At 37.7% G+C, this 27,251-nt stretch overlaps 4 protein-coding genes across 5 annotated transcripts; 1 reads left to right on the plus strand and 3 right to left on the minus strand.

Annotated features, from left to right (window-relative positions):
- Positions 1 to 1,951: 1,951 nt before the first annotated feature.
- Positions 1,952 to 2,800, plus strand: LOC121237642 (probable calcium-binding protein CML13). The gene has a single exon (XM_041134482.1). It carries the CDS (start codon positions 2,118 to 2,120, stop codon positions 2,559 to 2,561), a length of 444 nt encoding a protein of 147 aa, XP_040990416.1. The 5' UTR covers positions 1,952 to 2,117; the 3' UTR covers positions 2,562 to 2,800.
- A 1,801-nt stretch (positions 2,801 to 4,601) lies between these two features.
- Positions 4,602 to 10,408, minus strand: LOC121237579 (maspardin-like). 2 transcript variants are annotated; one of them, XM_041134392.1, is made up of 8 exons: positions 10,079 to 10,408; positions 9,106 to 9,231; positions 8,556 to 8,654; positions 8,104 to 8,246; positions 6,906 to 7,014; positions 6,078 to 6,185; positions 5,170 to 5,310; positions 4,602 to 5,092 (listed from the first exon to the last, which is right to left on the minus strand). In XM_041134392.1, the coding sequence occupies exons 1-8, from the start codon at positions 10,148 to 10,150 to the stop codon at positions 4,712 to 4,714; spliced, it is 1,179 nt and encodes a 392-aa protein (XP_040990326.1). In that variant the 5' UTR covers positions 10,151 to 10,408; the 3' UTR covers positions 4,602 to 4,711. The 2 variants fall into 2 exon arrangements, with proteins under 2 accessions (XP_040990326.1, XP_040990327.1); XM_041134393.1 differs by lacking the exon at positions 8,556 to 8,654.
- A 9,281-nt stretch (positions 10,409 to 19,689) lies between these two features.
- Positions 19,690 to 22,023, minus strand: LOC121237545 (labd-13Z-ene-9,15,16-triol synthase, chloroplastic-like). The gene is made up of 2 exons (XM_041134332.1): positions 20,940 to 22,023; positions 19,690 to 20,682 (listed from the first exon to the last, which is right to left on the minus strand). The coding sequence occupies exons 1-2, from the start codon at positions 21,912 to 21,914 to the stop codon at positions 20,059 to 20,061; spliced, it is 1,599 nt and encodes a 532-aa protein (XP_040990266.1). The 5' UTR covers positions 21,915 to 22,023; the 3' UTR covers positions 19,690 to 20,058.
- A 422-nt stretch (positions 22,024 to 22,445) lies between these two features.
- On the minus strand, positions 22,446 to 25,799 carry LOC121237632. The gene is made up of 2 exons (XM_041134469.1): positions 25,679 to 25,799; positions 22,446 to 23,291 (listed from the first exon to the last, which is right to left on the minus strand). Exon 2 carries the CDS (start codon positions 23,263 to 23,265, stop codon positions 22,726 to 22,728), a length of 540 nt encoding a protein of 179 aa, XP_040990403.1. The 5' UTR covers positions 23,266 to 23,291; positions 25,679 to 25,799; the 3' UTR covers positions 22,446 to 22,725.
- Between the last annotated feature and the right edge of the window lie 1,452 nt (positions 25,800 to 27,251).

The raw sequence follows: 27,251 nt of genomic DNA on the forward strand, positions 1-27,251 counted from the left end.
ACACCTTCACTTGCCACATGGGATCACTTCTGGTTGGGGAAGTCACCGGTACTGTATTATTAAGAAAACTATCCAACATTTTTACAAGGAAAATGACAGCTGAATTTTGCCATTTTTTTTTTTTTTTATCGTATTAGTTATTACAATGAGTTTCAAGTAATTTTTTTATATTAATAATTTAAATTAAAAATATAGAAATAATAAAATTTATAATGAAGAATTTAATTACTTTTTCGGATGATAAATCACGCTTAATTAATTCTGTTAAACATTGCTTATGCTTTTCAAAGTGGAGGGTAGGACAATCATATCACTCTTCTTCAGATTCCCTTTAACACCGTCGTTGTCTTTTTCTGGTAAAATAAAAATGCTGAATTCTATGACATTGTGGAATTTTGTTTAGGCTTTAGAGTTGTGGTATCATCGTTGGTGGAACAATCAGAATCAATGACGTAGAGATAATATTGTCGCGTCCCTGTCATGTGTACTTTCATTCATGGGATAATAGCACCCAAACAATACCACACCCTATAATATGGGCTGGGATTTAGGAGGTCGGGACATACTAATTTCCAAATTTTGGTGAGATAAGCTTAGAAAAATAATAATAATAATATTTATCCTTAATTTTATCATTTTTAATTATATTTATTAATGCAATGGGAAAGGTAATCTTCTCTCTCCCTCTTATCTGTACTAAATGAGTAATGTTAGGTTCAAATATAAAATAGATAAGTTTCATATAAGTCTTTTGTAAAAAAATGAGTTTCACTAATAAATAATATTTTTTTTTACATTTTTTTAAGATGAGGTCTACTTTTTTACAAGGACTTGCATGTGACTTGTCTATTTAAAACTTATATAAATCATTTCTCCTACTAATATATGTATATGTACTATTCTTATATATTTTTCTGCATGAGTTCATCATCTGTGAGATAACTTAGAAGAAAAAAACAAACTATGAGAACAAACACATGAAGAATTCATCGACAGAGGCATGCAGCATGAACTTTTGGACACGTTACACAATAATTTTGGAATTTTGTTATACTTCAGCTACTATTTAACTCTACTCTATTTTTTTTATAAGGTGTGAGGGTATTTTTCATAAAGTATAAAATGTGAAATAATAAATAATGACTGATAAAAAAAAGTTATTCATAATTTATGAGCCACATCACTCGAAATTGATCCGATTCGATGTTTTAAAAGCAGACATTTTTCTAATATAAGTGGATCACAAATCATGGTCCACAAACATAAAGTAGGCTCTTCTCTTTAAATTTTGAACAAGGAATCCAAAATTAAAGTTTACGTGGAAACCATTTTAATTAAATTCTCTTAATTTAAAACAATGCCATTCAAACGATCATGGTTTAGGTAATTTTTCAAATCTCGCCACCATTATTGACATGATTGGGATGAAATAAGTAAGAGGTATTGTACTTGTGCTGATGAGAGACAAGAAAACGAAGAATTAATTAAAAAATATAAGATAAAAGAAAATAGAAATCAAAAGCGAAATTCGATAAACAAATGTATTAATTTGAAAAAAAAAAAAAAAGAACTTGGTTGAATAATACACGATCCGATCAAGATCATATTCAAATGTATTTTTGGTATTCAATTTTCCTTCTACTAGAAGTTTTGGTATGACAAGGACTAATATCTAACAACCTAACTCATGACACATTGTAAAATCTCTCTGATTTGAATTTGAATTTGAATTTTTGCCTAACATAGACACTCATCTAAGATAATTTCATCCTTGGCCCACGACATACAAGCTAGGGTCTAAGCTTTGCTTTTTTGCCGTAATTACATGGTAATCGGGGACTGTAGCCTGCTTAAGCACGTATCTATTATGGATTTCTTGGGAAGCCCATTTGTAACATGGAAGGCCCGGCCCATTTGATGTCGTAATTAGACAGTTATGTGAAACGACGTCGTCCTTAATACTTTTGCAAAACCAGCGGCAGCGGGGGGGGCACATAGGAGAGAGCACCATTTTTTCATCTGGGACAGCAAGCGCCTATCGTCAATCAATAGAGCGGAGAGGCGCAAACTGTAGAGAGAGAGTGTGTGTGAGAAAAAAGAAACCCGACCCGGAAACAATGGGCAAGGATCTGAGCGAGGACCAAGTCTCGTCCATGAAGGAGGCCTTCACGCTCTTCGACAACGACGGCGATGGTCGGATCGCTCCGTCCGAACTAGGAATCCTAATGCGGTCGCTTGGAGGAAACCCGACCCAGGCCCAGCTCAAAACCATCGTCGCCGAGGAGAAGCTCACCACACCTTTCGACTTCCCTCGCTTCCTCGACCTCATGGCCAAGCACATGAAGGCCGAGCCCTTCGATCGCCAACTCCGCGACGCCTTCAAGGTCCTCGACAAGGACTCCACTGGTTACGTCTCCGTCTCGGAGCTCCGACACATCCTTACCAGCATCGGCGAGAAGCTCGAGCCCTCTGAGTTCGACGAGTGGATCCGTGAGGTTGAGGTCGGCTCCGACGGGAGGATCCGGTACGAGGATTTTATCGCCCGAATGGTCGCCAAATGACGCTGCTCTAGTATCGGTTTGTGTTTTGTGAAACGGACATGTTTTCTAGAATTAATATCTTCTATGTTTGATTTTGGCTTGGGTCTGTTTGGGTTTTGTTATGCTGTGCTCTTCTTCTTCTTCTTCTTCTTTTGGTTAATGCTAGTTTCGTTTTAAGAGAATTTGTGCGTGTTGCGTTCTGTTCATAATGTGCATCCGAACTATGGTCTTCATAGGAATGTGGAGTTGGCCATTTTCTTTCTTTGGATTTTTGGCTCAGTATGTATGAGATTATAGCGTTCTTTAGAAAATTCAGTGATGAATGTAGGATGAGACCTGGGCACTTTTTCCTATGTCGGGTATCATTATTTTGACGAACTTCTAACATGATGGACAGCCATTTGCTTGTTTGGTACTTCTTTTCCTCTGTGTTTTGTAAGCTAGAGAGAGAAAGTATTATATGATTGTGAGGAATGGACTATGTATGTGGGTGTTTGTTTAGTCATGCGCTCTTAATGGTAACGTGCATATTACATATTGATGAATTATGGATAAAATAGAGCAATATTGGCTAGATGTGTGCAGAAGATGCTGCATCTAGGATAATAGGAGTTTTGGGTTGGAAAAAGCAATCGAAGGAATGAAACAATTCGTCATACATATATAATCCAACCACGTTTATGGCAGTGTCATATATCCATCACGGGAGCGAACAAGTGACTCTCATTCTATGCCTGCACTCTTTTGTATTTCTTTCCAGGCTGAGATAATAGTTTGCGGTTTTGAGGATGTAGGTAGGTAGTAGTGACGGCAAAGTTGTAACTTAGTGCATCTTTTTATGTACGCAGTGAAGTTTTCTCAGTCTGTTAACCCTAGGGGTTGGCTCAAGTGGTAAATGCCTTGGTCTTGGTAGTATGTTCCCTCCAAATCTAAGGTTCAAATCCTCTTGGGTGCAAACAAATTCTAAGGGTTATCGGACTGGAGGAACTTCCTCTTGAATTACCCAAGGTGCACTTGCGGAAATCTTCTTGTTGAGGGTTTGTGCACCTCAGGGATTAGTAGGGACTTTGTTATCAGACACCCGGTGCCAATAAAAAAAAGTTTTATCAGTCTGTTTGTGGCTAAGTCATTGTGATCATCAGTTGTTTCTACATGGGTGGGAAGCAGAGGTTTCTGTTGCCGGGGAAATCTTGGAGGTGTCAGAAGCGTCTTAGTTATGAGGTGGCCGTATTCACCAACTAGGAGTTGTCAATGGATGTGTTATAGTTGATACTGTAGAGTTGTAATCTGCGTCAGGTTTTTTATAGGTAAAAGTGGTAATCTGCATCATGAAGTTATGAATTCACATACCATAAAAGATAAAAGATTTGGATCCAAAACCATACCAACATCCTAAGTAGCTGTAAAAGATAAACATCTTGGATTGATAGTTGCTTTGACATGGCCTGTAGTCCTAAACGTGGTGCACTTATATTGGTTCGTTTTGGTTGTTTCAGACTTGCATTAGTCCTTGGTGTTTCATACTCTCAACACTAGAAGGATCTATTGCTTCTTGGCATGTTGCTTTGTTTCTAGATTCGTTCTAGAATTCATGGTGGGTATCCTTGTGACTGAGATTATCTGCAGATCTTATTTATGCCATCTTGGCTTAAAGGAAGCTAAAGAAAGTGTTATGTCGATATTTAGGTTGGCGTCCTGAATTGAAGGCTGGGTCTAAAGGTGTGATTCGTAAACCCGTAAATCCTTCTAGATGTCAAGAGCTATGCCTTCACTTGGGATATAACAGAAAAAAAAAAAAAAAAGACTGAAATCAGTTTTATGATGCATATTCTCCCGCTTTTGTGTGTTTCTTATCTTTTGAGAACTGCTTTATACTGTAAAAGCATGAAGCAGCCTCATTCACGAACTCAAAGGTCGATGGAACAGCATCAATTCTTCCCCCAGGGGATCACTAAAACAAATAACATTTGATTTTTTTTAAAAAAAAGACATGTTTGTATGCTTAAATAGAAGATTATATCCTACTTGTTTAAAGAATATATAAGAAATGATTCTCACATGTACAAAAATCACATTAAATTAAAACACAATCCGAAATGCCAAATGTGCAACAGTATACAGACACTAACCATCCGAAATAGACTTGCTTTGCAACAACTGCAGCAAAAATCTCAATTTATACTTCGTCTGACTTTCCAACAATTGTTCAAAGTAATGCACAATGACCCCAAATAAAGAGGAAACAAATGCAGAAATAAAATGTCCTGTAAATGAGGTAAGAAAAGCACCATTATATCTTCATTGAACACGTGGCAGACTCTCGCATTGCTGAGGGGCTGGTCGCCTAAACTGCGAGATTCTGAACTTTCTGGATTTGGATGCAGCTGACTATCTGTGGAAGGGCCTTCAGAGGGTTCCCCGTCATCCCTCGGTGGATCATCAGGATCTTCTCTTCCATCGTTACCTTCACCAGGACTTCCAGCACTACCTCCCTTTGAGACGCCTGGGACCAAGTCCGCTCGAGCTTCTACACCAACCCGTCTCATGTGCAGCTGCCACATCATAGATACTTGTTAAATAACGGGCTCTTCAAAATACAGTTATAAGCAAATCTAGTAACGATGGCTACCTGAAGATGTAAGTTAACTTCATCTGGACGTGAAAGAAAGGGAAAATCTCCCCCAGTTTTCAAAAATGCTCTCCTCGCCTCAGGATACCTCTCCCGCACATCATGTTTCAGTTGTTGCGGAATTGCACAGTAATCATTTGTCTTCAAGGGGGGAAGATATAAAAACGTCAAAATGAACCAGTATTGCCATCAGTAAAAATTTGTTAATTTCCTTCTTCCAGTACTATAGCTACGAAAAACCAATCTAGTTAATGATGCTGAATTGATAGATTCAAGCATTTCAAAAGCCATGCAGGAAAGCAAATGACTTACTGGCCATAGAATTCTATAGCATGCAGCAACATGGAATTATTGTTGGTAGGGTTCCAATAAGTTTAAAGAGCCTAACCGTTAAGTAGTTTATCCAGTTATAGTAATATACTGACCTTTGGTTCAACATATTTAACAACAACGCTTGGCTTACCGCCATGAGATTCACTTTCAACCTATGCTACAACTGCAGCATTTATCTCAGTTTATATCCACATGTAAGATACCACTTCAATTACCGGTACATCAGATCTTTCAAAGCTAGCATAAGCCAACTGGATGTCAAGACCTTTCTTTTTCACCAGCGCGGAAACTGCATCGATGTATCTCAATATCCGTCCATTATCATTATTTTTGCAGCAAATTACACTTAGTAACTTCACCAAGAGTTACGTGCACATGCCATCAAAAAGCTTTTTACATCACAAGTAAAAGTAAAGTTCAAAAGCATTTCTGGTAAATTTCAGAAGCTACAAGCAGAACTTCGCATCAACCAGCACATTTACAGTGGGGGAAAATGAAGAAGAAAAGGAAAGAAGAATTTTGAAGAATGATTTATGTGTACACACATGCACATCCAAAGAGTTTAGATAACTTACATCCATTATGGTTATAAACGAATCTGAAAGCAGCAAAGGACCAACTGAAGCAGCATCAACTGTCAAAGTTAACCTGGAGGCCAAGTCATCCTTTGAGAGTGTTTCAACCTGAAATGATAATCACATCTTATGGTGCCATAAGAACTAAACATGTGGTTTTCTATAGCATATACTTTTTTGCATTTAAACTAAAACAAAACAGAGAAAGAAGATGGAAATTGGCTTATGCACAAGATATTTATTTTGTGAACCGATAAATTATAACTATTGGCCAAGGGAAAAAGAAAAAAGTAAAATAATGGCGAACACAATCTAGAAAAATGGCATTCATCACACAGATGTAGCAGAGATGCAACTCACCTCCTCAATGTTTGCAAAATAAGATTCAAAATAAAAGGTGATTTTCAAGACCATGGAAAATAAAGTTGAGCACTCTCATCAAATTGGTAGCAAATGTCAAATTTATGTAAATTTATTGTAAACATTACAATGCATTTAAATTTATTTCAAATAATGAATTGACTGACAAGGTCAAATTGATTGCAAATACTAATTTAATTTTTCGAAAATGCACTTCAGTTTAGACTATTATATTTAACGCCCAAGTTCAAAACCTTGAGCAATTATGTAGTTCTTATGAAGCTCAAGGAACTTTATCTTACTAGGGTCACAAAATTTGGGGGGAAAGACGGAGAGCGGAAAGAGGAGAACTTATTCCGAGTTACTAACCAATATATAGGGAGTTCGAGGGCAGGATACTTCAAGATATCATATAAACAGAAAAAACCAAAACATGGGCATATAGCGTATGCGTTTGCAGACTTTTACCTGAGAAACAACAAAGTCCACTGAATCTGCAATGAATGGTTCATGGGGGCCATCACGAATTCCAGTTAATACGTATCGTTTCAGCAAAAATGAAGGGGTCCAACTGACGCTGCAGAAGGCATACCATAATCAGGAAGTCACCTTGTTGAGAAAACCCTGTACCTAACAAGAAATTCACTATTTGTATCTAATTTGCAGCCAATAAAGTATTCCTCGTCCCTTCTAAAATGAAAAATATATCACTATCAGTTTTGAAAATCATAAGCAAAGAGAAGTACATGCTGACCAAGAAGTATCAAGGAGTACCTAGGATCCCTACCAACTCACTCCAATTTCTAGAAAGCTATGTGGGCAGAATGAAAAACTAAAAAAGAATCAACTAGCTTGCTCGACGGTGATCTATTCACTGTCCATTCAGCAAATGAAATATCATCTAATTATGAGCTTGTGCTCCTTATTCAATATAATGCTTGAATTTCTATGACGCAAAATTACACAGAAGTATGATATAAAATTCGGGTTGGGGTACAAAGTAGCTACTTTTAGAAACAAAAATCTCTTCTATAAATGATATAAAAGCCCCTTATTTTTCAAATACTTGATTGTTTGTGGCTTAAAACTGCCCCTTCCTGCACATAGCATGTTAATCTTTGCGGAATTCCAAAACGGGGCAATCAGTGCCAGCCCCAACCCCCCAAAAGAACTATCAGAAAACCCAGGCGCATTGTGCGAGCACAGGTGCTCCACACATAATAATGTTATGTAACCAGAAAATATACAGTTTCATCTCCATTATACAACGTAGGCCTCCCAACTATATCGCAAATCTTTTGAACATTTTATCAGCAACTGAAAACAGACTAGTTCAACAAAGAACTTGTTCTCATTTCTTCATAATTCTTTGTCAAAAACCACAAAATATATTTCTCATTCACCTACTGTACGTATTTAGAGTTGTAAGCAGTCTCTTGATGACAAATTCAGTCCTAGCATCATGGCAGTACATATTATTAAACCCTTGATGTGAATGATATCTCCATGGATTTGGGAAGTCGGAATAGGAGAGCACTCATCTTGGGGTGGGCTTACTACTTAGATGCTTTCAGCAGTTATCCTATATATAAAGTACATAAAAATCAGGTTGTCTAATCATATGCAGTTTACAATCACTCATCAAGGAGAAAATGCGATGACTTACACAGGAGCCCATGGCATTGAAGCAGAGAAACTGCATGTATCCAGAAAAGAATTGGATAGTATCAATGACCGAACCCGTCTTGGACGATGCTGAGCAAAAAGTTGTGCCAAGAAGCCCCCAAGGGATGTACCATAAAGATGTATCTGTTAGATATATATTGATTAGTCTACTAATTGATTACTCAAGTTTATGAGGCACTCCCCATACAGAGTAACCACAGTTTATGCAACACTGGTTCGAACCACCTATGTGCTTAGAAATATATTCAGCACAAGGTGGCTTCTGAAGAAATTTGCCAATTCAAAATGTCAAAATTTGTTAGTGCATACAAGCAGGCATTGTGGTAGGTGCCAAAACATCAAGTACTACAATGAGCTAACAAAGAAAAAACTATTACATTGATAAAGCAGAAATTTAGTAGAAGAAATGTTTAAAGGAAAGGAAGCTCTTACATGATGAACATCAATAGCATCCAAGAACTTTTCAAACGCTTGAATCCACTCGTGATGATTCCATACCCGGGGAATATCAACAGAAATCACTCGGTAACCCTGCACATTTCAAAGGGATTTGACTCTGCACTCTTAGTTTCGAAAATTTAATTATACATATCATAAAAAAGTAATGGTTTTGGTAGCAGTTCGGAAGGTTTTTTACTGGCCACAAACTTGAATAGAATTACGAATTTTTTTCTGAAAATTCCAATCATATTCCATTTAGTGTGACACGGACTAGGAAGACCATAAGGAAGTAGCCATGCCAATTGTGAAAAGTTAATACCCACTTTCATTGCACTCCCAGACATGACAGCTTCTAGTGGTTAATGATTCCAGGTATAAGAACAAGCCCTAGACTCTCGATGATGAACACTGGCCCATGATAACTTAGAAAACCATGACATACAACTTCATGTAAGGAAAGAAAAAGGAAGGAACATGAGTTTTTGATTTGTTGATAGATAATGTGATGGATATGATGAAGACCCCTGAGATGAAGCTTTACCTTCATGGACAATGACATGATTTGTTTGTAGTATACATCCGCTGTCCCTGCTGTTCCAGGAAGACAAATAAGAGGAGGTACCACTTTAGGACCAAAATCATAATATCGCCATTGCTTTGTGCCAATCTGTGAGGAAAATGAAAAAACAAAAACAAGAAGTTCCCAATAGAGACTTTGTCAGGCAATAAAAGCACCATCAAGTAACTCATAGAAGACCTCCAAAATTAATAGAGAACAGGGAGACTCTAGACAGCACAAAATGCACACCCAGCTGCATTGCGATGCCAAGATGTAAAACTCATTACCGAAGTTTGATAATTTGCACAATTTGGACTAAAAAAAAAAAAAAACCAGTAAATACAATGAGTAAAATATGAATCCGTTCTCATCCTCGTCCTCCCCAGAATTGAGTAAGAGCAAATATAAAATTGGGTACTGCTACTTAGCATACTAAAGTGACCGAATTCATACCCTTATATTTCCACTTTTTATCCTTTTTTTTCCACTTTTTCATCATTTTATAACTAATTTTTATTCATATAAAATTCAAAAATTGAAAAAAAGGGGAAAAAAAAATACTTCTGCGAATCATTCACAGATGCGGTCAGTTTCGTTATGCCAAGTAGGGTTTTCGTAAAAAAATTTAGCTGAAACAAATGTATACTAATGACGAGTCCAGACAAACAAGCTAAATCCAAATTCAAACAAACGGAAACCATATACACGCAACGAAACTCGCACAATTAGTACGCAATTTGAAACCCGATTCATTCAATGGTCATAAATTACAAAACCAAGATCATCCAATACCCATAATTGACCAAGAAAAAGGAGACACTAGCAAAAAGCGATGACATACCACATAACAAAATCAATATAACGACGCAAACCCATTATAAAAAACTAGATGAAAATGGAAAAGGGTAAGAAAAGAAATAAAAAAGAAAACCAAGGTGTTAGAGCGAAACCGTACGGGTATCTTATGGAGAGGAACCTGGGACTTGAAGTAGATGTAATCTCCGGGCGCCGAAAAAGCAGTTTTCATTGCTAATTGCGATGCCCAAACACTCCCACATCACACAACCATTATCAATTTGATCGATCACTGAAATTCTCTCTGTGTTTGTTTGTCCTCGCTGTCCTGGCCGAAATCATCGAATAATATTTCGAGGGATCGGGGAGATCAGAAGACGGAACAAATACGCGACGTGGATAAGGGCCGTCTATCCTCCCGTTTAATGGTAACGATCAATGACGGGGATGCTCTTCAACTGCTCGTCAGCGTTATACCATGCGGATGCTCATTGGTTCACTCTTATTTGTTTAAATTAATATCATAATATTTATTAGATTTTTAATTTGACATTTTAAAATATAAGAGTTAGATATAATGATTAAGAGTTTAATAATACCGCAAGAGTTTGATGGTGACATAGAGCTCGATTCAAATGAAAAACCTGAGTTTTAACCCTCTCTCTCCTATCTAAAAAAAAAAAATTGATTAATACCATATCAATACAAAATAATAAAAAATAGGCCGATTTGGATTCGAAACTCATCTCAACTCGTCTCATTTTATCTCATCATTACAACTTTCTTAAATTTTCATACAAAATATAATAACAAATTCAATTTTTTCAAATCTCATAATACTAATAATAATTTTAAAAAATAATATTCTAACAATATTTTATTAAACTCATCTAAAACCATCTCAACTCATTTCTAAATCCAAACGAGGCGTAAGAGGCCTTAATAATTCGATTTGATCAAGTTCAAATAAATTAGACTTGGAATTATAATTTCAATTTAAATTTTTATATAATATAAAACAACTGATATTATGATTTAAATTTAATTATTTGTAGCAAGTAAATAGGATTCAGAAATAAATAATAATACCCTCGCATTGCATACATTTTTAACGTAAAAACTAAGAGAGAATGATAATTACTTCAATTTGTCATAAAATCTATAACACCTAATTAATCAGCTGATCATCAATATTTAAGAATATAAATGACTTGATAATCTCATACGATATAATTTTATTAAGTTATTTATGTAATAATTAGACATTCTACATATCCGTATTCCATAATTTCATTGATGAATCGAAAGCATAGGTTATTTTAGCGGTGAAATTGCCTATGTTGGATTTCTCTTTCTTAAAGAGCATATGTCTATATCAACACCGTACAGATCTTAGTCTAGCCGCTCCTTAAGCGTCTAACCCGAATTCCTCTATTTGCACGCCTCCAAGATGTCCAAGAAAAATTCGCATCTGGCTTACTATAGGCTACATGGATGGGGGGTAACCCATGCATAGTCCTATCAATGGACCTCATCTTAGCTCCCACTAAGGCGACATAACTTTGTGTCAACCAATTTATCCCTTTGGACAAGTACCTAGGGACACAGTGTCTCATCTCTACTCGCTACTTAAGCGCTAGAGGCGATCGCCGTGTGAGTGAGCCGATCTAAGCCTGTTGACATATCTTATGTGTGTGTATTATAAAACAATACGATAAAGACAAGAACTGAATCATATTGTATTAATATCCCAAAGGAAAGGTTACATCTCAATGTTATTTGAAACAAAAATTACATTTACAGTCTACGCAGTCCTAGATTCCTAACATGAGCCTCAAAGACATCTCTTGCAATAGGTTTCGTTAAGGGATCAACAACCATGCGACTCGTAGAAAGGTGTTTCAGAACCACTTCCATTTGCGCTACCATGTCTCTGATGTAGTGATATCTGATATCTATATGTTTGGTTCTTCCATGATACTTTGAGTCTTTAGCATATGCGAGAGCTGTCATGCTATCGCAGAATATCGTCACTAGATCTGAAGTATCCGTCCTAATGTCTAAATGCTTGAGGCACCTCCGTAACCAAACAACTTCTTGAACTGCTGCAGAACAAGCTATATATTCTGCCTCCATAGTGGATAAAGCTATACAGGGTTGTTTCTTGCTGCTCCATGTAATGGCGCCTTTATTGAGCAGAAAGACATACCCAGTGGTTGATTTGCGCTCATCTAAGTCACTGCCCCAATCGGCATCACTGTAACCTCTTAGCTGCAAATCTGAACCCTGATAGCACAACACATAGTCTACAGTTCCCTTGAGATATTGCATAATCCTTTTGACCTCTTTCTAGTGAGCCAGTCCGGGGTTAGATTGGAATCTACTCACTAAGCCAACTGCATAGCATATGTCAGACCAAGTACATATCATTGCGTACATCAAACTATCCACAGCATTAGCATAAGGGACACAGACCATCTTTTCTTTTTCTTTTTGAGTCTTAGGACACAACACTTTAGACAAGTTCTCGCTTCTTGCAACAGGGGTGTCAATGGGTTTACATTTATTCATTAGGAAGCGCTCGAGGACTTTTTTTATGTAAGTCTGTTGGGACAAACACAAAAGTCTCTTTGAGCGATCTCTATAGATTTTAACTCCCAGAATGTATTCTGCCTCACCCATATCCTTCATCTCAAAATTGAAGGATAACCACTCTTTTGTGGCGACTATCATCCATTTATCATTTCCAGCTAGTAGTATGTCGTCAACATACAATGACAACATAATGAAACTCTTTTTGGACCTTTTGACATAGACACAATGGTCCTCTGTGATCATCGTAAACCCATTCGAGAGAATGGCTAGATGGAATCTGAGGTACTATTGTCTAGATGATTGCTTTAGGCCATATATAGATCGTTTGAGCTTGCACACTTTGCGTTCTTGACCTTTGACCACAAAACCCGTTGGTTGATCCATATAGATCTCCTCATCTAGTTCTCCATTTAGAAATGTTGTCTTAACGTCTATTTGGTAGAGTTCCAAATTCATATTTGCTACTATAGCTAGAATTAGGCGAATTGAGGAAATCTCACCACTGGTGAAAAAATTTCCTCATAGTCTATACCCTCTTGTTGGGTATATCCTTTCGCCACTAAGCGAGCTTTGTACTTATCTATTGATCCATCCGACTTGCGTTTGACTTTAAAAACCCATTTGTTTCCAATAGTCTTACGCCCTGTCGGTAGATCAACCCGATCCTAGACCTGGTTTGCCTTCATAGACTCAATCTCATCATTAAGAGTTTTCATCCACTCATCTTTAGTAGAAGATGAGAGAGCCTCATGAATCGTCCTAGGCTCATCATCATCATGCGGGGCTACCATAAAAGCTTCCCCTTCAATCTCAAAAGACGATGGAGAATACTTTCACGTGTGCTTCTACGCGGCTGAGGTTGTTGTGATCGATTGACAAGTGGTGTGCTCCCACTCGTATTCAAATCCTTTTTATAATTTGTAGGAGCTTGAAGAATTTCTTCCTCATTCTCAACTAAATTCCTTGGAGCACTTTCCTCTTGTTCTACAATCTCATGAAGTTCTAAACTCCTATCAACCTCACCTCTACTTAGAAACTCATCTTCAATGAAATCCACATCTCGTGATTAATCTCAGTCACACTTCCATCAGATTGTTCACCTATTAACACATACCCTTTAGAGTGTTCTGAGTACCTTAAAAAGATACACTTATTCCCTTTAGGGCCTAACTTCCCATATTTATGAGAAAGATCATGAACAAAACCCGTTGCACCCCATGGCCGCAAGTTACTCAAATTAGATTTCTCGCCGGTCCATAGTTCATATGGGGTGGAAGTTACTGATTTAGAAGGCACTCGGTTAAGAATGTAGGCAGCAGTCAAAAGTGAATCCCCCCAAAAAGAAATTGGTAGGTTTGCTTGCGCCATCATTGACCTAACCATCTCAAGCAGTGTTCGATTTCTCCTTTCCGCCTCGCCATTTTGCTGCGGCGTACTTGGCATCGTCAACTGTTTTTTTATTCCTTTTTCATCACAGAGCCTTTTAAATTGCTCATAGAGATATTCTCGTCCCCGGTCAGTTCTTAGTGTTTTTAAACTCTTGTCTAACTGATTCTCAACCATTCTTAAATATCGCCTAAAACATTACAATGCTTCAGACTTGTGGGAGATTAAGTAGACATGACCGTAACGTAAAACATCATCTATAAATGTGATGAAGTAGACACCTCCGTGTCTTGCCCTCACACTCATTGGACCACAGATGTCTGAGTGGACTAATTGCAGTGGAAAAGATGCCCTAGTGGCTTTTCCAAACGGTTTTCTCTTAACTTTTTCCATTAGACAATGTTCACATGTGGGCAAGATGACCTTGGCGAGATTGCCTATAAGGCCTTCTCTAACTAACCTAGTCATTCTATCTTGTCCTATATGGCCAAGCCTAGCATGCCATTTATATGAATCCAAATTATCAGATGTAGAAAGAAAAACAATAGACTCATTTTTATTTGAATAATCCAAATTCAATATCATAAAACCGTCTTGAAGAAAAGCATTGCCATAAAACACATAGCCCAAATAAAAGGAAACATAATTGTTTTCAAATACAATTCGAAAACCAAGTCTTAATAAAGTGACTACAGAAAGTAAGTTTCGTCGGATCTTGGGAGCGTATAGCACATTGTGAAGGAAAAGAGTGCGGCCACCCCGCAAGTCCAGCTTGTAGGTACCAAGACCCAGTACCTCCACGCTAGCTCCATTCCCCACCTTGATATCACGGCTCCCAGCTGGAATCCGGCGATACTCCACAAATCCGACTCTATCTCGCGCTATGTGTTCAGTCGCTCCTGAATCAACAGTCCACACAGGATATGAGTGAGCAACCATCACATGGCTAATTACAAAAACAATGCGAGAAAAGTCAGAGTGTACCTTATTCGGCTCAGTGCAGTCACGAGCGAAGTGACCATTCTTTCCACAGTTGAAGCACTCTAATTTTGACTTGTTTTTCCCGCGCTTGTCCTTCTTGCTGCGCTGAGAAGTTCCTGACACCTTCTTAATTTGTCCAGCAGCTACCCCATTCTTGGACTTCTTGCGCTTAGGCCTTTATGCCTTACGCGAACCAGAATCAGCCACATAGGCCGTATGATTGGGCTTAGCAGCCTCTAGGCGCTCAGCCTCCAATTCCAAGTGACGCAAGACATCATCAAAGTCTTTGATATTCTCGTTATGCGTCAGGTTCTAGCTTATATTCTCCCAAGAATTCGGCAGCGATCTTATCACTGCCTGGACTTGCTGTTCATCAGTCAGGTTGTTTCCTGCCGACTTAAGTTCGCGGATCATAGTCGACATAGCCCTAAGATGCTGCTTCATCGTGTGGTCAGAGCGCATTTTTAGGAGTCAAACCTCATGGTTAACCCACGCAAACCTAGTGGCTGAAGTTCCACCAAACTTCAACTTCAAAGCCTCCCACATGCTTTGGGCAGTGTCATAGATCTCGAACTCACACATCAGATCATTGTGCATGTTGCTTAACATTATTATGTGCGCGCATCGACTTTTCTTAGCCCATTGAGAATAGGCTAGTTGATCTATTTTGTATTGTTCCGAGGTCCCTTCCCCGGGCGCAATAAGAGAGTGAGATAAGGCCTCCAAGACCTCTTGCTCATCTAAGACATATTGGATCTTGCGATGCCAAATGTCGTAGTTCTCCCCATCCAATTTTTCCCCTTTGTTTAAATCGGCAACTATATTATTGGATGTCATTTCACTACAATACGCAAAGAAATGATATTACACACACACCTAAGAAATCTGCCGCGTCCATCCAAGCTAGAAAAAGAATAATTTAGACATGTCGCAAGATCGAAAAATCGCTAGGTTTCAGAATCATCTCTTGCGCCACAATATCCAATTATTAAATTTCTAACCTAATTCCCGCACAAATTTAAAAAAATATGGGAGAATTAATCATCATAAATCTCAATCATACTCCCACTATCATAAGTAGTCATCTAGTCCTAGTCACATGTAAAGACATAACCTACTAAAATTGCAGTAACCTTTTGGGCCAGTCTACAAGGACAGCTACTCCAACCACAACAATCTGTTAGGTCAGTCTACAAAGATGGTTCATATAAGACCATTACAGTCCATTTTTCTTGTTCCATCAGTGCATTTACAGTTCTTACTGGGGTCACTATGGTCTTTTGGCTATACAGTACATTTACAGTTCTTACTGGGGTCACTGCAATTTTTTCAGCCTATCATTTACACTGACAATTCTAACTAAGACTACTTAGTGGAAACTTTTCTATTTTATCATTAAAGATTAATGTATAAACATTCAAGCCTAACATTCATAGATGATAAAATAATCACATATCCACATGTTTAATTCACATATACATGTAATCACATTTAATCTAAACCATTAAAAAAAAAAAGATCACATGAAATATTAACATAATGGAATTAAAAAAAAAATAGTATGAATATAACCATATATTCACATGTAATCACATTTAATCTAAAACATTAAATAAAAGATCACATGTAATATAACAATATATCTAAGCATATATTAAATCATGCAAATTTTTTTTTTTTTTTTTTTAAACAGTGAGCCAAAGGGCCCAAGCCTAGCCCGTATTGTACATGGTTTAAAAAAAATAATGGGCCGTGAGGCCCAGGCCCAGTAGAAGCCAGATGATCAAAGATCATCTTCAACCTCCAGATGGCTACTATTCACGTGAACAGTAGCCGTTACACAGCAGTGCTCAGCCGCCGCTCAGGACTGCCACAAGCAGCCTCAGCTGCTTTCATCGCCAGAGAAACTCCTCCAAGTGGCAGGGTGGTGCCGCAGCACCTTGCTGGTGCACGTTGCACCTCCGTGGTGCGCGCTGCACCACGGTGGTTGCGTGCAGCGCCAGGTACGTGCAGCACCAGGTGCACGCAGCACCACTGCGTTGGTACTCGCAGCACCTTGCAGCGCTGCCATGGCTTCCTTTTTTTTTTTTTTGAATCTCAGATTAAAAAAAAATGAAAAAAAAATATCAGACAAATCTCAATGCATATGCAAGAAAAAGTTATAAACTGGAAGCAATTTAAGAAAGCTCTAATACCAATGTTAGAAAGCACAGCGGAAAAAATACCTCAAGCTCAGCTTATAAAATTGCTTCACAAGTTTTTCCAGATTGACAAATCACAAGCTTTTCCTCTTAGTGGCGAAGTGTACTACGTAGTATAAAACTAGAGCAACACTTAACAAATTCACAGCCTAAATATTTTATCAAGAGAGAATAAAAAGTGAGAGATTTTTGTGTATTTGTAATCATCACAAAAAAAAAAAACAATTGAAGAGGACTATTTATAGTCCTCCTACACACGGCTGGCCTTAAAGGCTAGCCTTCAATTGTCGTAACGCATGGCTTTAAGCCATACGTTATAAGCAAGTAACGCATGGCTTACACTTTATCTTTAGGAGGGAGTCAGTCCCATGTGGGCGCCCCTCCATCTTACACCATTGCTTTGTACCAATCTGCGAGGAAAATGAAAAAACAAAAATAAGAAGTTCCCGACAGAGACTTTGCCAGGCAATAAAAGCACCATCAAGTAACTCATAAAAGACCTCTAAAATTAATAGGAAACAGGGAGACTCTAGGCAGCACAAAATGCACACCCAGCTGCATTGCGATGCCAAGATCTAAAACTCATTATCAAAGTTTGATAATTTGCACAATTTGGACTTAAAAAAAAAAAAAACAGTAAGTACAATGAGTAAAATATGAATCCGTTCTCATCCTCGTCTTCCCCAGAATTGAGTAAGAGCAAATATAAAATTGGGTACTGCTATTTAGCATACCAAAAGTGACCGAATTCATACCCCTTTTTTTTTTTCCACTTTTTCATCATTTTATAACTAATTTTTATTCATATAAAATTCAAAAATTGAAAAAAAGGGAAAAAAAAAAACTTCTGCGAATCATTCACAGATGCGGTCAGTTTTGTTGTGCCAAGTAGGGTTTTCGTCAAATAAATTTAGCTGAAACAAATGTATACTAATGACGAGTCCAGACAAACAAGCTAAACCCATATTCAAACAAACAGAAACTAGGCCTGCAACCCGACCACTATTTCTCGGGTCTGGTCCGCCTAACCTACAAGAACGCGTGAACCCGGGACGACCCGATTTGTACTGTTAGGGTCGGACAGCACCTTTTTTTTTTTTTTTAATTACTCATCAGAACTACTTACATCAGAAAAATGCCTCTTTCCTCTGTTTCCTAATGCCAGCCTCTGGACCCTTTGACTGATGGATCCTTCTTCACGTTTCTCAACCCAGAGGAAACAACATATATCAGCATGAGAAATAAATGAAAGAAAATGGGCGTGCAATAAAGGGGAATAAAGGAAAGAAATTATCAAATAATAATAAAATCTAATAAAAAAAATATACAAAAGTTATCTATTACAAAAATTATCTAAATTATAAAATATTACATCAACTAGATAGAGGATTAAGGAACATCCAAAGATCAAATTTCCCAACTTCCCAGTTGGAGTCTGGAGATACAGAGAATTATTTCTACAAATCTGTTCATAACATCATGATAAAACCCATAAGTAGCACAAGTGAAATTATAAAAAATCTAGTGTTCATAAAAGATGCACATTTGGCAAAACCAAATATCCGTAAAGAACTGCAAATCAAAGTCAAATAATAATCTTCTGCCTTTTCACCTCTTCGTCTCCCTCTTTTTACTGCTTGATTTTATCTTTTCTCTCCAAAAGGACCCACTTATTGCGGAATATCTACTGGTATCTGCCTGTGCATGCTTTCAATCTATGCTTTTATGGAAAAGGGAGAAGAAAGTGTGTGATAGAGATGGGGAAGGAATGAGCTGAAAATGGGTTACAGTTTAGACCAGTCATATTTCACTCTCTAACTGAAATAAAAGATCCCTTGCTTATAAATTCTTAATTAACATTTCAAAAGAACACCAGCATTTCTAAAGACAAGCTTGAACAGAGTTTTTAACATAAATCCCTTATATTTATGGTTGGTTTTTGGCTGTTGTCTGTGATTTTTCCTGGATAATAAGACATTAAACTTTTCTGGGTCTCTTGGCTTTTGCTTTCCCGTACCAACTCTCTCTGGGTTGTTGCAGAAAAAACCTTCCATACCCAGCAGTATGATGCCATACCAGGCTTGAAGAAAACAATTTCATTTTAACAAAGTTTTTTCCCCTCAAAATTTGTGACTTTTTCCTCAACACATTGGTTTTTTGGTTTCTTTTTCCTCAATGTATTTACTTTTCCTGGGTTTTTTAACTCTTTTTTTCTTCACTTGAGGGAAAGAGAGAGACATGGGCAAGCAAGGGCCTTATTTCCAGAATTTATGCACAATTACTATTACAAAAAGAAAAACAGAGAGATTAATTCAATCTCCCATTTTCATTCTTAACGTTTTGCATCGTACCAAATGGAAAGCATAGGTTATTAAGTTATTTATGTAATAAGTAGACATTCTACATATCCATATTCCATAATTTCATTGATGAATCGAAAGCATAGGTTATTTTAATGGTGAAATTGCCTAGTCTTTGTGGATTCATTAGGCAATTCACCAAATCTTTGTGAATTATTTTCAAGAATGATTTCTTCTTCATCTCTAGCTTGAATAGTTTCTAATCCATGGAAAGGTATAAGCAATTAGATATTACCTAAATAACATAATTCACCAAAAAATAACTTTATTTTTATATGAGAACCACAGTACACAGCATCAAACCGCTACAAGGGCCAGTCCAAGTTTCAAACTTGGAGTTAGAGATAGCAGTACTGCCTTTTCTTCTAAGTCCAATTGGGTGTTGTACATGTGCCTCCCTCACATATAAAGGAAATACATACATACATACATACATATATATATATATATATATATGTGAAGATGATTCTTTGATTTGTTCATCAGGTTGGAAAGGCTATAACTTTTATGTTCATGCAGAAATGAAAAAGGTCTTACGTTAATGTACACAGATGCTACATGTACTGAGCCACTGGTAAAGACAAAAGAAATGCAACTCTACTACTTCTCATATGTTGTTATTTTGTGTAGAGCTCCAATCTGGATAACCTTGGCGTTGGAATTGCAATCGTTGAGTTCAGTTTCTTGGTAACAATACCGAATATGTCTGATAAATCTTGCTCTGTATCCTGTGGCAATTTCCACTCGTAAGCATGTAAAAAAGAAGCTATGATGTATATGAGCGTCCTCTCTCCCAGTGGAAGCCCTGCACGTATTCTTCTCCCTGATCCAAACGGAAGATAGTGGAAATTGTTGCCTGAATAATCCCACTTGCTATTTAGGAACCTCTCAGGTTGAAATTCCAATGGACTGTCCCATATCTTTGGGTCCCTATGTATAGCCCAAACATTTATCATAACCCTAGTATCTTTGGGTATGCAGTACCCACCAATAGTGCTAGATTGGCTTGGACGACGAGGTACTATGAAAGGAAGAGGTACATGCAAACGGAAAGTCTCTTTGATGACAGCATCTAAATAGCGTAACTTGGGCAAATGAGTCTCTTCGACTAAGTTGTCCAACCCAACAACTTCTGTTAGTTCTTCTAATACTTTTTCCATTAACTCTGGATGTTCCATTAGCTCTGCCATCACCCATTCCACCATTGTTACTGTGGTTTCGGATGCTCCCACCATTGTGTCCTATGTATAAACAAATCGAACAAGATACTCAATGCAAGCGACAAGTAATAAACATCATTTCATTTTGTCAATGTGATACTTTGTTAGAAACAGATCAATGACTCAAGTACTCTTTATGTTTTGCACTAAATGACTTGTTCCCGTTTAAAATCTTATGTCTAGATCTAGGTGGACATGGTATTTGTGAAGAGTGTCTACGCTAGGCTTCCTGATTGGCGCTAAATTAATGGAGCAGAGAGTGGAAAGTTGGGACATACCATAAGCACGGCCTTGACTTGGTTGATGCAAAGTGATGTTGCAGCATCATCACGCTCTGTAAGCTCCAAGAGAATCTGCAAAAAGTCCTTCCTCTGTTCATTCATTCGTGACCCTGGCCCCTCTTCTTTGGCCTCCACCAAATTTCTCCTTTTTTCAATGACAGAATCAAGAATGCGCTCAATCCATCCGAAAATGCTCTTTGCTCGCTTTTCATACCCTTGTAAATCAAACCTTGCAAGCACCGGGAAGAAGTCTGAAACATTTGGTGCTCCAAATACCACCATCAGGTCGGCCAATAAAGTCTTCAACTCAGCCCCAAAATGCACACCTTCCACTCCTCCCTGCGTCCCACCCCACAACATACTCATGATGGCGCTAATCACCGTCAGGAACGCCAGTTCCCCAAAATCTATGGGGGTGCCAATCTTTTCATACACATTTTTGATAGATTTCCTAACCTCTTCTCTGCGGAGAGCATAAGAACGATCAAGATTGGTGTTACTCAGCATCTCTCGTACAAATATCTTGCGCAACTTCTTCCAGTCAGGACCATGCGGTAAAAAGACAATATCAGCTCCCCTAAATGAGGAAGCCAGAACAGCTATGGGAGGGTCACGATTTGCAAATATTGCGTCTTGGTCACGAACCACTTCTTTCACTAACGATGGTGAATTCACCACCACACACAGTTTTTTTCCAAGCCATACCTTGTAGATAGGACCATATATTCCGGCCAGTTCCTCAAATTGCCTGTGAAGGTCTGCCCTTAGGAAGGGCAGATACCCCACCAGTGGCAAGCCTCGGGGACCTGGTGGCAATGGTGGCCCTGCATTTCTTGATTTCTTGGCTTTCCATAGGAACCAGAGCACTGCAACTGTGGACAGTAAAGCAGTGAGAGTTGCTCTAGAAAGTTTGTCTTTCCCATCGCTAGCACCCCACACCCCCGAAGACGTAGCAGAAACCGTATTCGACATGCTGGGCTTTGTGAATGAATTGAAAGTTAAGAAGCTAAGAACAAGCCCATGTCTCAATGTTTTGAATGCTCTATGCAGAAGATCTTTGCTACATTTCCAGTGTATATAGTGTACAGCGAGAAGGATTCTTGTGGTCATAGATGAAGATAAGACGAAGACAAATAAGACGAAGATAAGGCTGTGAAAAGAGCATCAACTTGGTGGCACATTCCCATCCATTCAAGGAATAGTCTTTCAATAATTCGTGTTCATCACGCATGCATTGCAATATGATAGAAAAGTAGTTGTGGAAATAGATAATGACGGTACTGCTGCGAGACTGCGTCGCATTCGTAGAGCTGGTCCATCACGATTCACAAGTGTGTATGGCCTTCTTCTAGTCTCTCTCTACACTTTTTTCTTTCGAAAATAAAACAAGGGCTATTTACTGAAATGGTACTTGTGTATAGTTTCTTCTAACAGTGATATCGTGGACGGCTAATGTCAAAACAGATAGCCTTCTAATGAAAGACATTTTTCGACATCATATAGTAGATGAAGGTGAAAGTTCCACTGAACATGTTACATTGCATTCATGAATAGAACACAGTTTTGAGATGTGGAGAGTATGAGTTATTAAAAGTAACATTTTCAAGATGTCAAGAGTAAGATTTAACAAAAATTGTGAATTGACACTACACAGCAAGCAATCCAACAATGGAGATACCAAGGAGTGTTTTATTTAATTCTTCCGCAAAAATCTAGGTGTCACTCAAACTGGATATTAGCTTGCACTCATGTATGCCACCAGAAATTTTTCTTCTGGAAAACACTAATTCTCTGCCAAACTCACTTGCTGCCTTGCTCTGCGAATACAAGTTTCGAAGTTTTTAACCAGAGGGGCACATCTCAGGAAGTCTTCGGGATGCTTCTTGTAGCATGCTAACCAAGCATCATTCTCGGTGGAACAGGGCATAGGCTTCTGGTATGGAAGCTTGAACTCCTTATCGCGGAGGTCCCTAGCCCTTTGTGTCACTTCCTGCACCATGTTCTCGTCCTGCTTCTGCAACGTCTCAATAACCCTCTCACTATCTTGAAGGACAGATCGAATTGCATCCAACTCTGTGTACGCTGATTGTGCAGGAGGGTTTACTGGTAGAAACAACGGAGGCTGCAGTGGCCATCCTGTGGCAGCAGGGCCCTCGAATGTTTCAGAATCACCAGTAATCTGCTTCTGCTTTACATGAATTTGGGGCCTCGGATCTTGTGGCACCTTAGCTTTAGATTTTTTAGATTTCTTCTTTAACTTTTCAGTGTCATCAGCAAGTCGACTAACAAGGTCGCTGCTAATCTGAATTGAAAAATTGCCCATAACAGAGAAATTCTCACACAATATACCTGAAAATATCCACAGAGGTGATTGTGTTGGATTAGAAACATATAATGCAAACTTTCTTTTTACACTCTCGGTGTCAGAAATGAGTTCTTTCATTAGTTATCTAGCTCACAATGACAAATAGAGTGACAAATGATCACTTAAGTCCAAAAAATGCATAACGACTTTAACAACGAGGGGGTAAATTTTTCAATATAGAGTCCTAATGTTGGGGAAAGAAAAAGCTTAACCACGAGAGAACAAAAATTACAGCAGGGAGGCCAGGTTGCTCATTTCCTAATTCCTATGATCAATGTACAGTATGAACATTATGTCAAACAATCTAGGATTCTTTGTAAGCACCAAATATAGGTAAATCACCAGTAGTTAGGTAAATACCGAGAGATGAGAGCTCTCATTAAACACGAACTTCTATAACAGGGTGAAATAAGTCCAACACCCCAGCGCTTTGGGTTAGAAGACCCTAGTTTCTAATGTTCTTTGATGGAGAAAAAAAATTCTCATTCATGCCTTCCTATTTCCCCTCTCTCCTTTCTACCTCTCTTCCTCCTCTCTCCCTCTTCCATCCACATGGCCATGGAGGTCGGAGACTGCTGTGCCATGAAGGTTGAGCCATGACAACCTCCATGTCTATTGCACTGTAGGTGGAGAAGGGAGAAGGGAGAGGGGAGAGAGGATCACAAATTGAGGGTAGAGAGGGAAAGACAATTTTCCATTTGAATATAGAAGATGATAACACAGGTATTTTTCTTTGATCAGTTGATAACAGGTATTAGATTAGAAACAAGCCATAACTCAAGTATAATGTCAAAAAAATAAGAACTTGAGTCTTAAAATCCAACTGACGAAAAGCACAGTTTCTCAAAAAGAAAATTATTGCAGCCCAAAACTTCACGAGATAAATGAATGCTAACCACCAATGTGGATTTTCATTGACATTTAATCACACTTAGAGTGTGTGCTTGTGGGCTATCCTATATGTGGTTCATGGCTCACATAGAGTTAAGTTGTTACACCACAGCTCACATAGACTTAGGTCCTTACACCATCAGTCTACTCCAACACAACAATCCAACATTCAGAGCAGCATATCTACAAGAGGGAATAAACCTGCATTTGTCAGTAAATAATACCTTCAAGAATAGGTTGCTATATGCTACTCTCAGGAAACAAAGAAATCACCAAAGGCAGCTTGAATAATCACTATTCTTAAAGCCAAGATGCTCAATGTAATCTGACAAAGACACAAAATACTGTGCCAAGAGTAACGACCTGAGAAATTCCCATCCGGATAAAACTTACGATCCACAGATAGACTGAATGACCCATACTTCCAATTAGCATGTTAGAAGACATCAAACTTACCACAATTGGAACTTTAAACCATCAATATGCAATGGTGAGCTGATAATGGCCAGACAGAGGAGGCTAAGGTGCTAAGTTTAACTACAATATATGAATATATATATATATATATATATATTCAGAAAAGTCCAGTTCTAGCATTGAGAGAACCATGGACTGGGCATTTCCAATTTAACAAACCAAGTGAAAAAATCCCAACATATAGACTCCTTGACACAGCTTTGTCCTTGAACTCCTATGAAAATCAAAACAAGCCCCTTGGGGACCCAAGTCTAGCCAAAGCTTACGTAGTTACTTTTCCAAAAATTAGCAAAATGAGCTTAATTAGCAACATTAGGCGTCCATGTACGTTGAATCCACCGTTTATGATTTCTTGGAAGATCACATAACATACTCTTTTTCCATAGTCGAAACAATCGGTATTCATGCCACAAAATCTAACATAATAGGCATCAGATATGCAAACGGATAACTACATCCTTCTTCTACGAAATCTTCCAAAATAAAGAAATTACTACCATGTAACCCATTAACTTTCCCCACCTCTCCCAGGACCGAAATGATTATCCTCACCTCTCCATTCATTGACAAGTTCGACAGCAAAAAAAATTTCTTACAAAAATATATCGAAAAATCTATGAAAATTTCAAATTTGGATTATTCATTGTAAATTAAACCTAACTAAAATTAATGATCCCAGAAGAAAATAAGCTCCTTTACTTCTACCCCTCATTTCCCATTCCCTTTATAAAATATAAATATAAATATTAAATAAGAGAAAAAGGCATGCAAATTCCAAGAAAATAGGTTTTCCCAAATAACAAGGGCACACCAGAAAAAAAATAAAGCCCGTGAACCAACCAAGGCCGGCGCTTTCTGGAATTATAAGAATTGTAAAAACATGATAAAATCATAAAACATTACGACATAAAACCATATAATTCCTTTCAGAAGCTTCAGCTTATGGTCAAACAAAATCTCGGATACCGAACAAGAAAAGAAAAAAGAGAGAAAGGGATCTAACCAGTAATCTCCGGAGTAATCAGCAGCTATCGGAATCGGGTCTGGCACTAGGGGGTTGAGCTTTCGGTCGTGGACCCTGTCACATTGGACACTAGAAGGTGCAAAAGCTTTTCAGTTTTAGGTTGGGCCTGCGAAATTGGGCGTTGTGGACTTGAGCCCAATTCATTAGAAAGCAGGTGGAAGTTAAATGGGCCAAAACCTGAATTGCAAGGCCCAATATAGTGGCAAGTCCATGAATCCAAACCGCTAGAATATGATTTATATACGGAATTCCATTAAAAGTTTCGTTGATACCATTTTTTTTTTTTATATATTTTAGGTATGAGAAATGTTGTTTGTAATTATTTTAATTATTATATTTTTATCATATCGTAAATAATTAATAAATAAGTAGTAGAAAATAGCAAATATTTTCCTAATCATTTGATAGTACTACATTGTAGACGATGAAATTAATGATGAAAATTAAAAATATAATAGTAGATTTCTTTTTATGTATATACTGATGTAATTATTGAGAAATCGAGCTAAGTTTATATCATACAAAATTCAGATAATATTGGTACTAGAAATCTAATAATTATGCATGCCAATTATTCTTGCATCACCATCTGATCTTTTTTGGGGCTGGTGGTTTAAAGGATCACATGACATGATGCAGTTGGTAATCTTTTCCTATCCTAAACCACACATGCATGCAGTAGGTAATCTTTTCCTATCCTAAATCACAGTCGCCAAGAGACATGCATGCATTATCCTCCTAATTTTGAACTGAACTGGCCAGTTGAAAGACACCCCCAGCTAGCTAGCACGACAATCAATATAATATAATGCTTAATTGTCAAGGCCAGCCGAGACAACTAATGGCAGAGGATAGAGCAAGAATAACATTGCTAAGAGTTAGGCTGTATTTACACGTTGAATTGAGTTTAGTTGAGTTAAATTGAGATTAAAATTAAAAATAAAATAAAATATTGTTGTTAATATTATTATTAATTGAAAATTTAAAAAAGTTGAATTATTTATTATATTTTGTGTTGAAATTTAAAAAAATTATAATGATTAGATAAGATAAATTGAGATGGATTTGAAATCCAAACTAATCATTATTATACTTAGTAATCCTACATCACACATATGTTGAAAGAAAAATAAATAAATAAATAACTCATGTATATATGATGTAGATCAATTGCGGAATAGATTTTTTGTATTGCTGAGTATTTATTATTTTACGTGGAGTATTGATATCTTCCTCTATTCTTTTTCCTAATTTCCCATTTTATCTGTTATGTATACACATCACGGGATCAGATGGGGGCACCTTTATTAACCATCGATAATGACTTAAGAGTATTGGGGTCCCTCATGTTTTTCTAAAACACACTTGAAAGCTGCAGCATCAACTAGATGAACGCCCTAGCGCTAGCTATTGCTCACAGAACGGTACTTCCTTTCCCATTCGAGTCACATGATGATTTATATTGATGCAACATTCCACTCAGCAATTATCCTTTTCTGGGATCAGCCCAGATCATCAGGCCACCATGATATGTGAGCACTTGGGATTGAGA

This window comes from Juglans microcarpa x Juglans regia, chromosome 6S (assembly GCF_004785595.1).
Source record: "Juglans microcarpa x Juglans regia isolate MS1-56 chromosome 6S, Jm3101_v1.0, whole genome shotgun sequence".
NCBI lineage: Eukaryota > Viridiplantae > Streptophyta > Magnoliopsida > Fagales > Juglandaceae > Juglans > Juglans microcarpa x Juglans regia.

Coding starts and splice junctions, on each gene's coding strand:
- LOC121237642 (XM_041134482.1), top strand. CDS start 2,118: ATGGGCAAGGATCTGAGCGAGGACCAAGTCTCGTCCATGAAGGAGGCC.
- LOC121237579 (XM_041134392.1), bottom strand. CDS start 10,150: ATGAAAACTGCTTTTTCGGCGCCCGGAGATTACATCTACTTCAAGTCC. Junction 5,311..6,077: donor CGTTTATAACCATAATGGAT/GTAAGTTATCTA, acceptor CCCCCCTTGAAG/ACAAATGATTACTGTGCAAT. Junction 5,093..5,169: donor AAGTTAACTTACATCTTCAG/GTAGCCATCGTT, acceptor ATGATGTGGCAG/CTGCACATGAGACGGGTTGG.
- LOC121237545 (XM_041134332.1), bottom strand. CDS start 21,914: ATGTCGAATACGGTTTCTGCTACGTCTTCGGGGGTGTGGGGTGCTAGC. Junction 20,683..20,939: donor AAGTCAAGGCCGTGCTTATG/GTATGTCCCAAC, acceptor GTTTATACATAG/GACACAATGGTGGGAGCATC.
- LOC121237632 (XM_041134469.1), bottom strand. CDS start 23,265: ATGGGCAATTTTTCAATTCAGATTAGCAGCGACCTTGTTAGTCGACTT.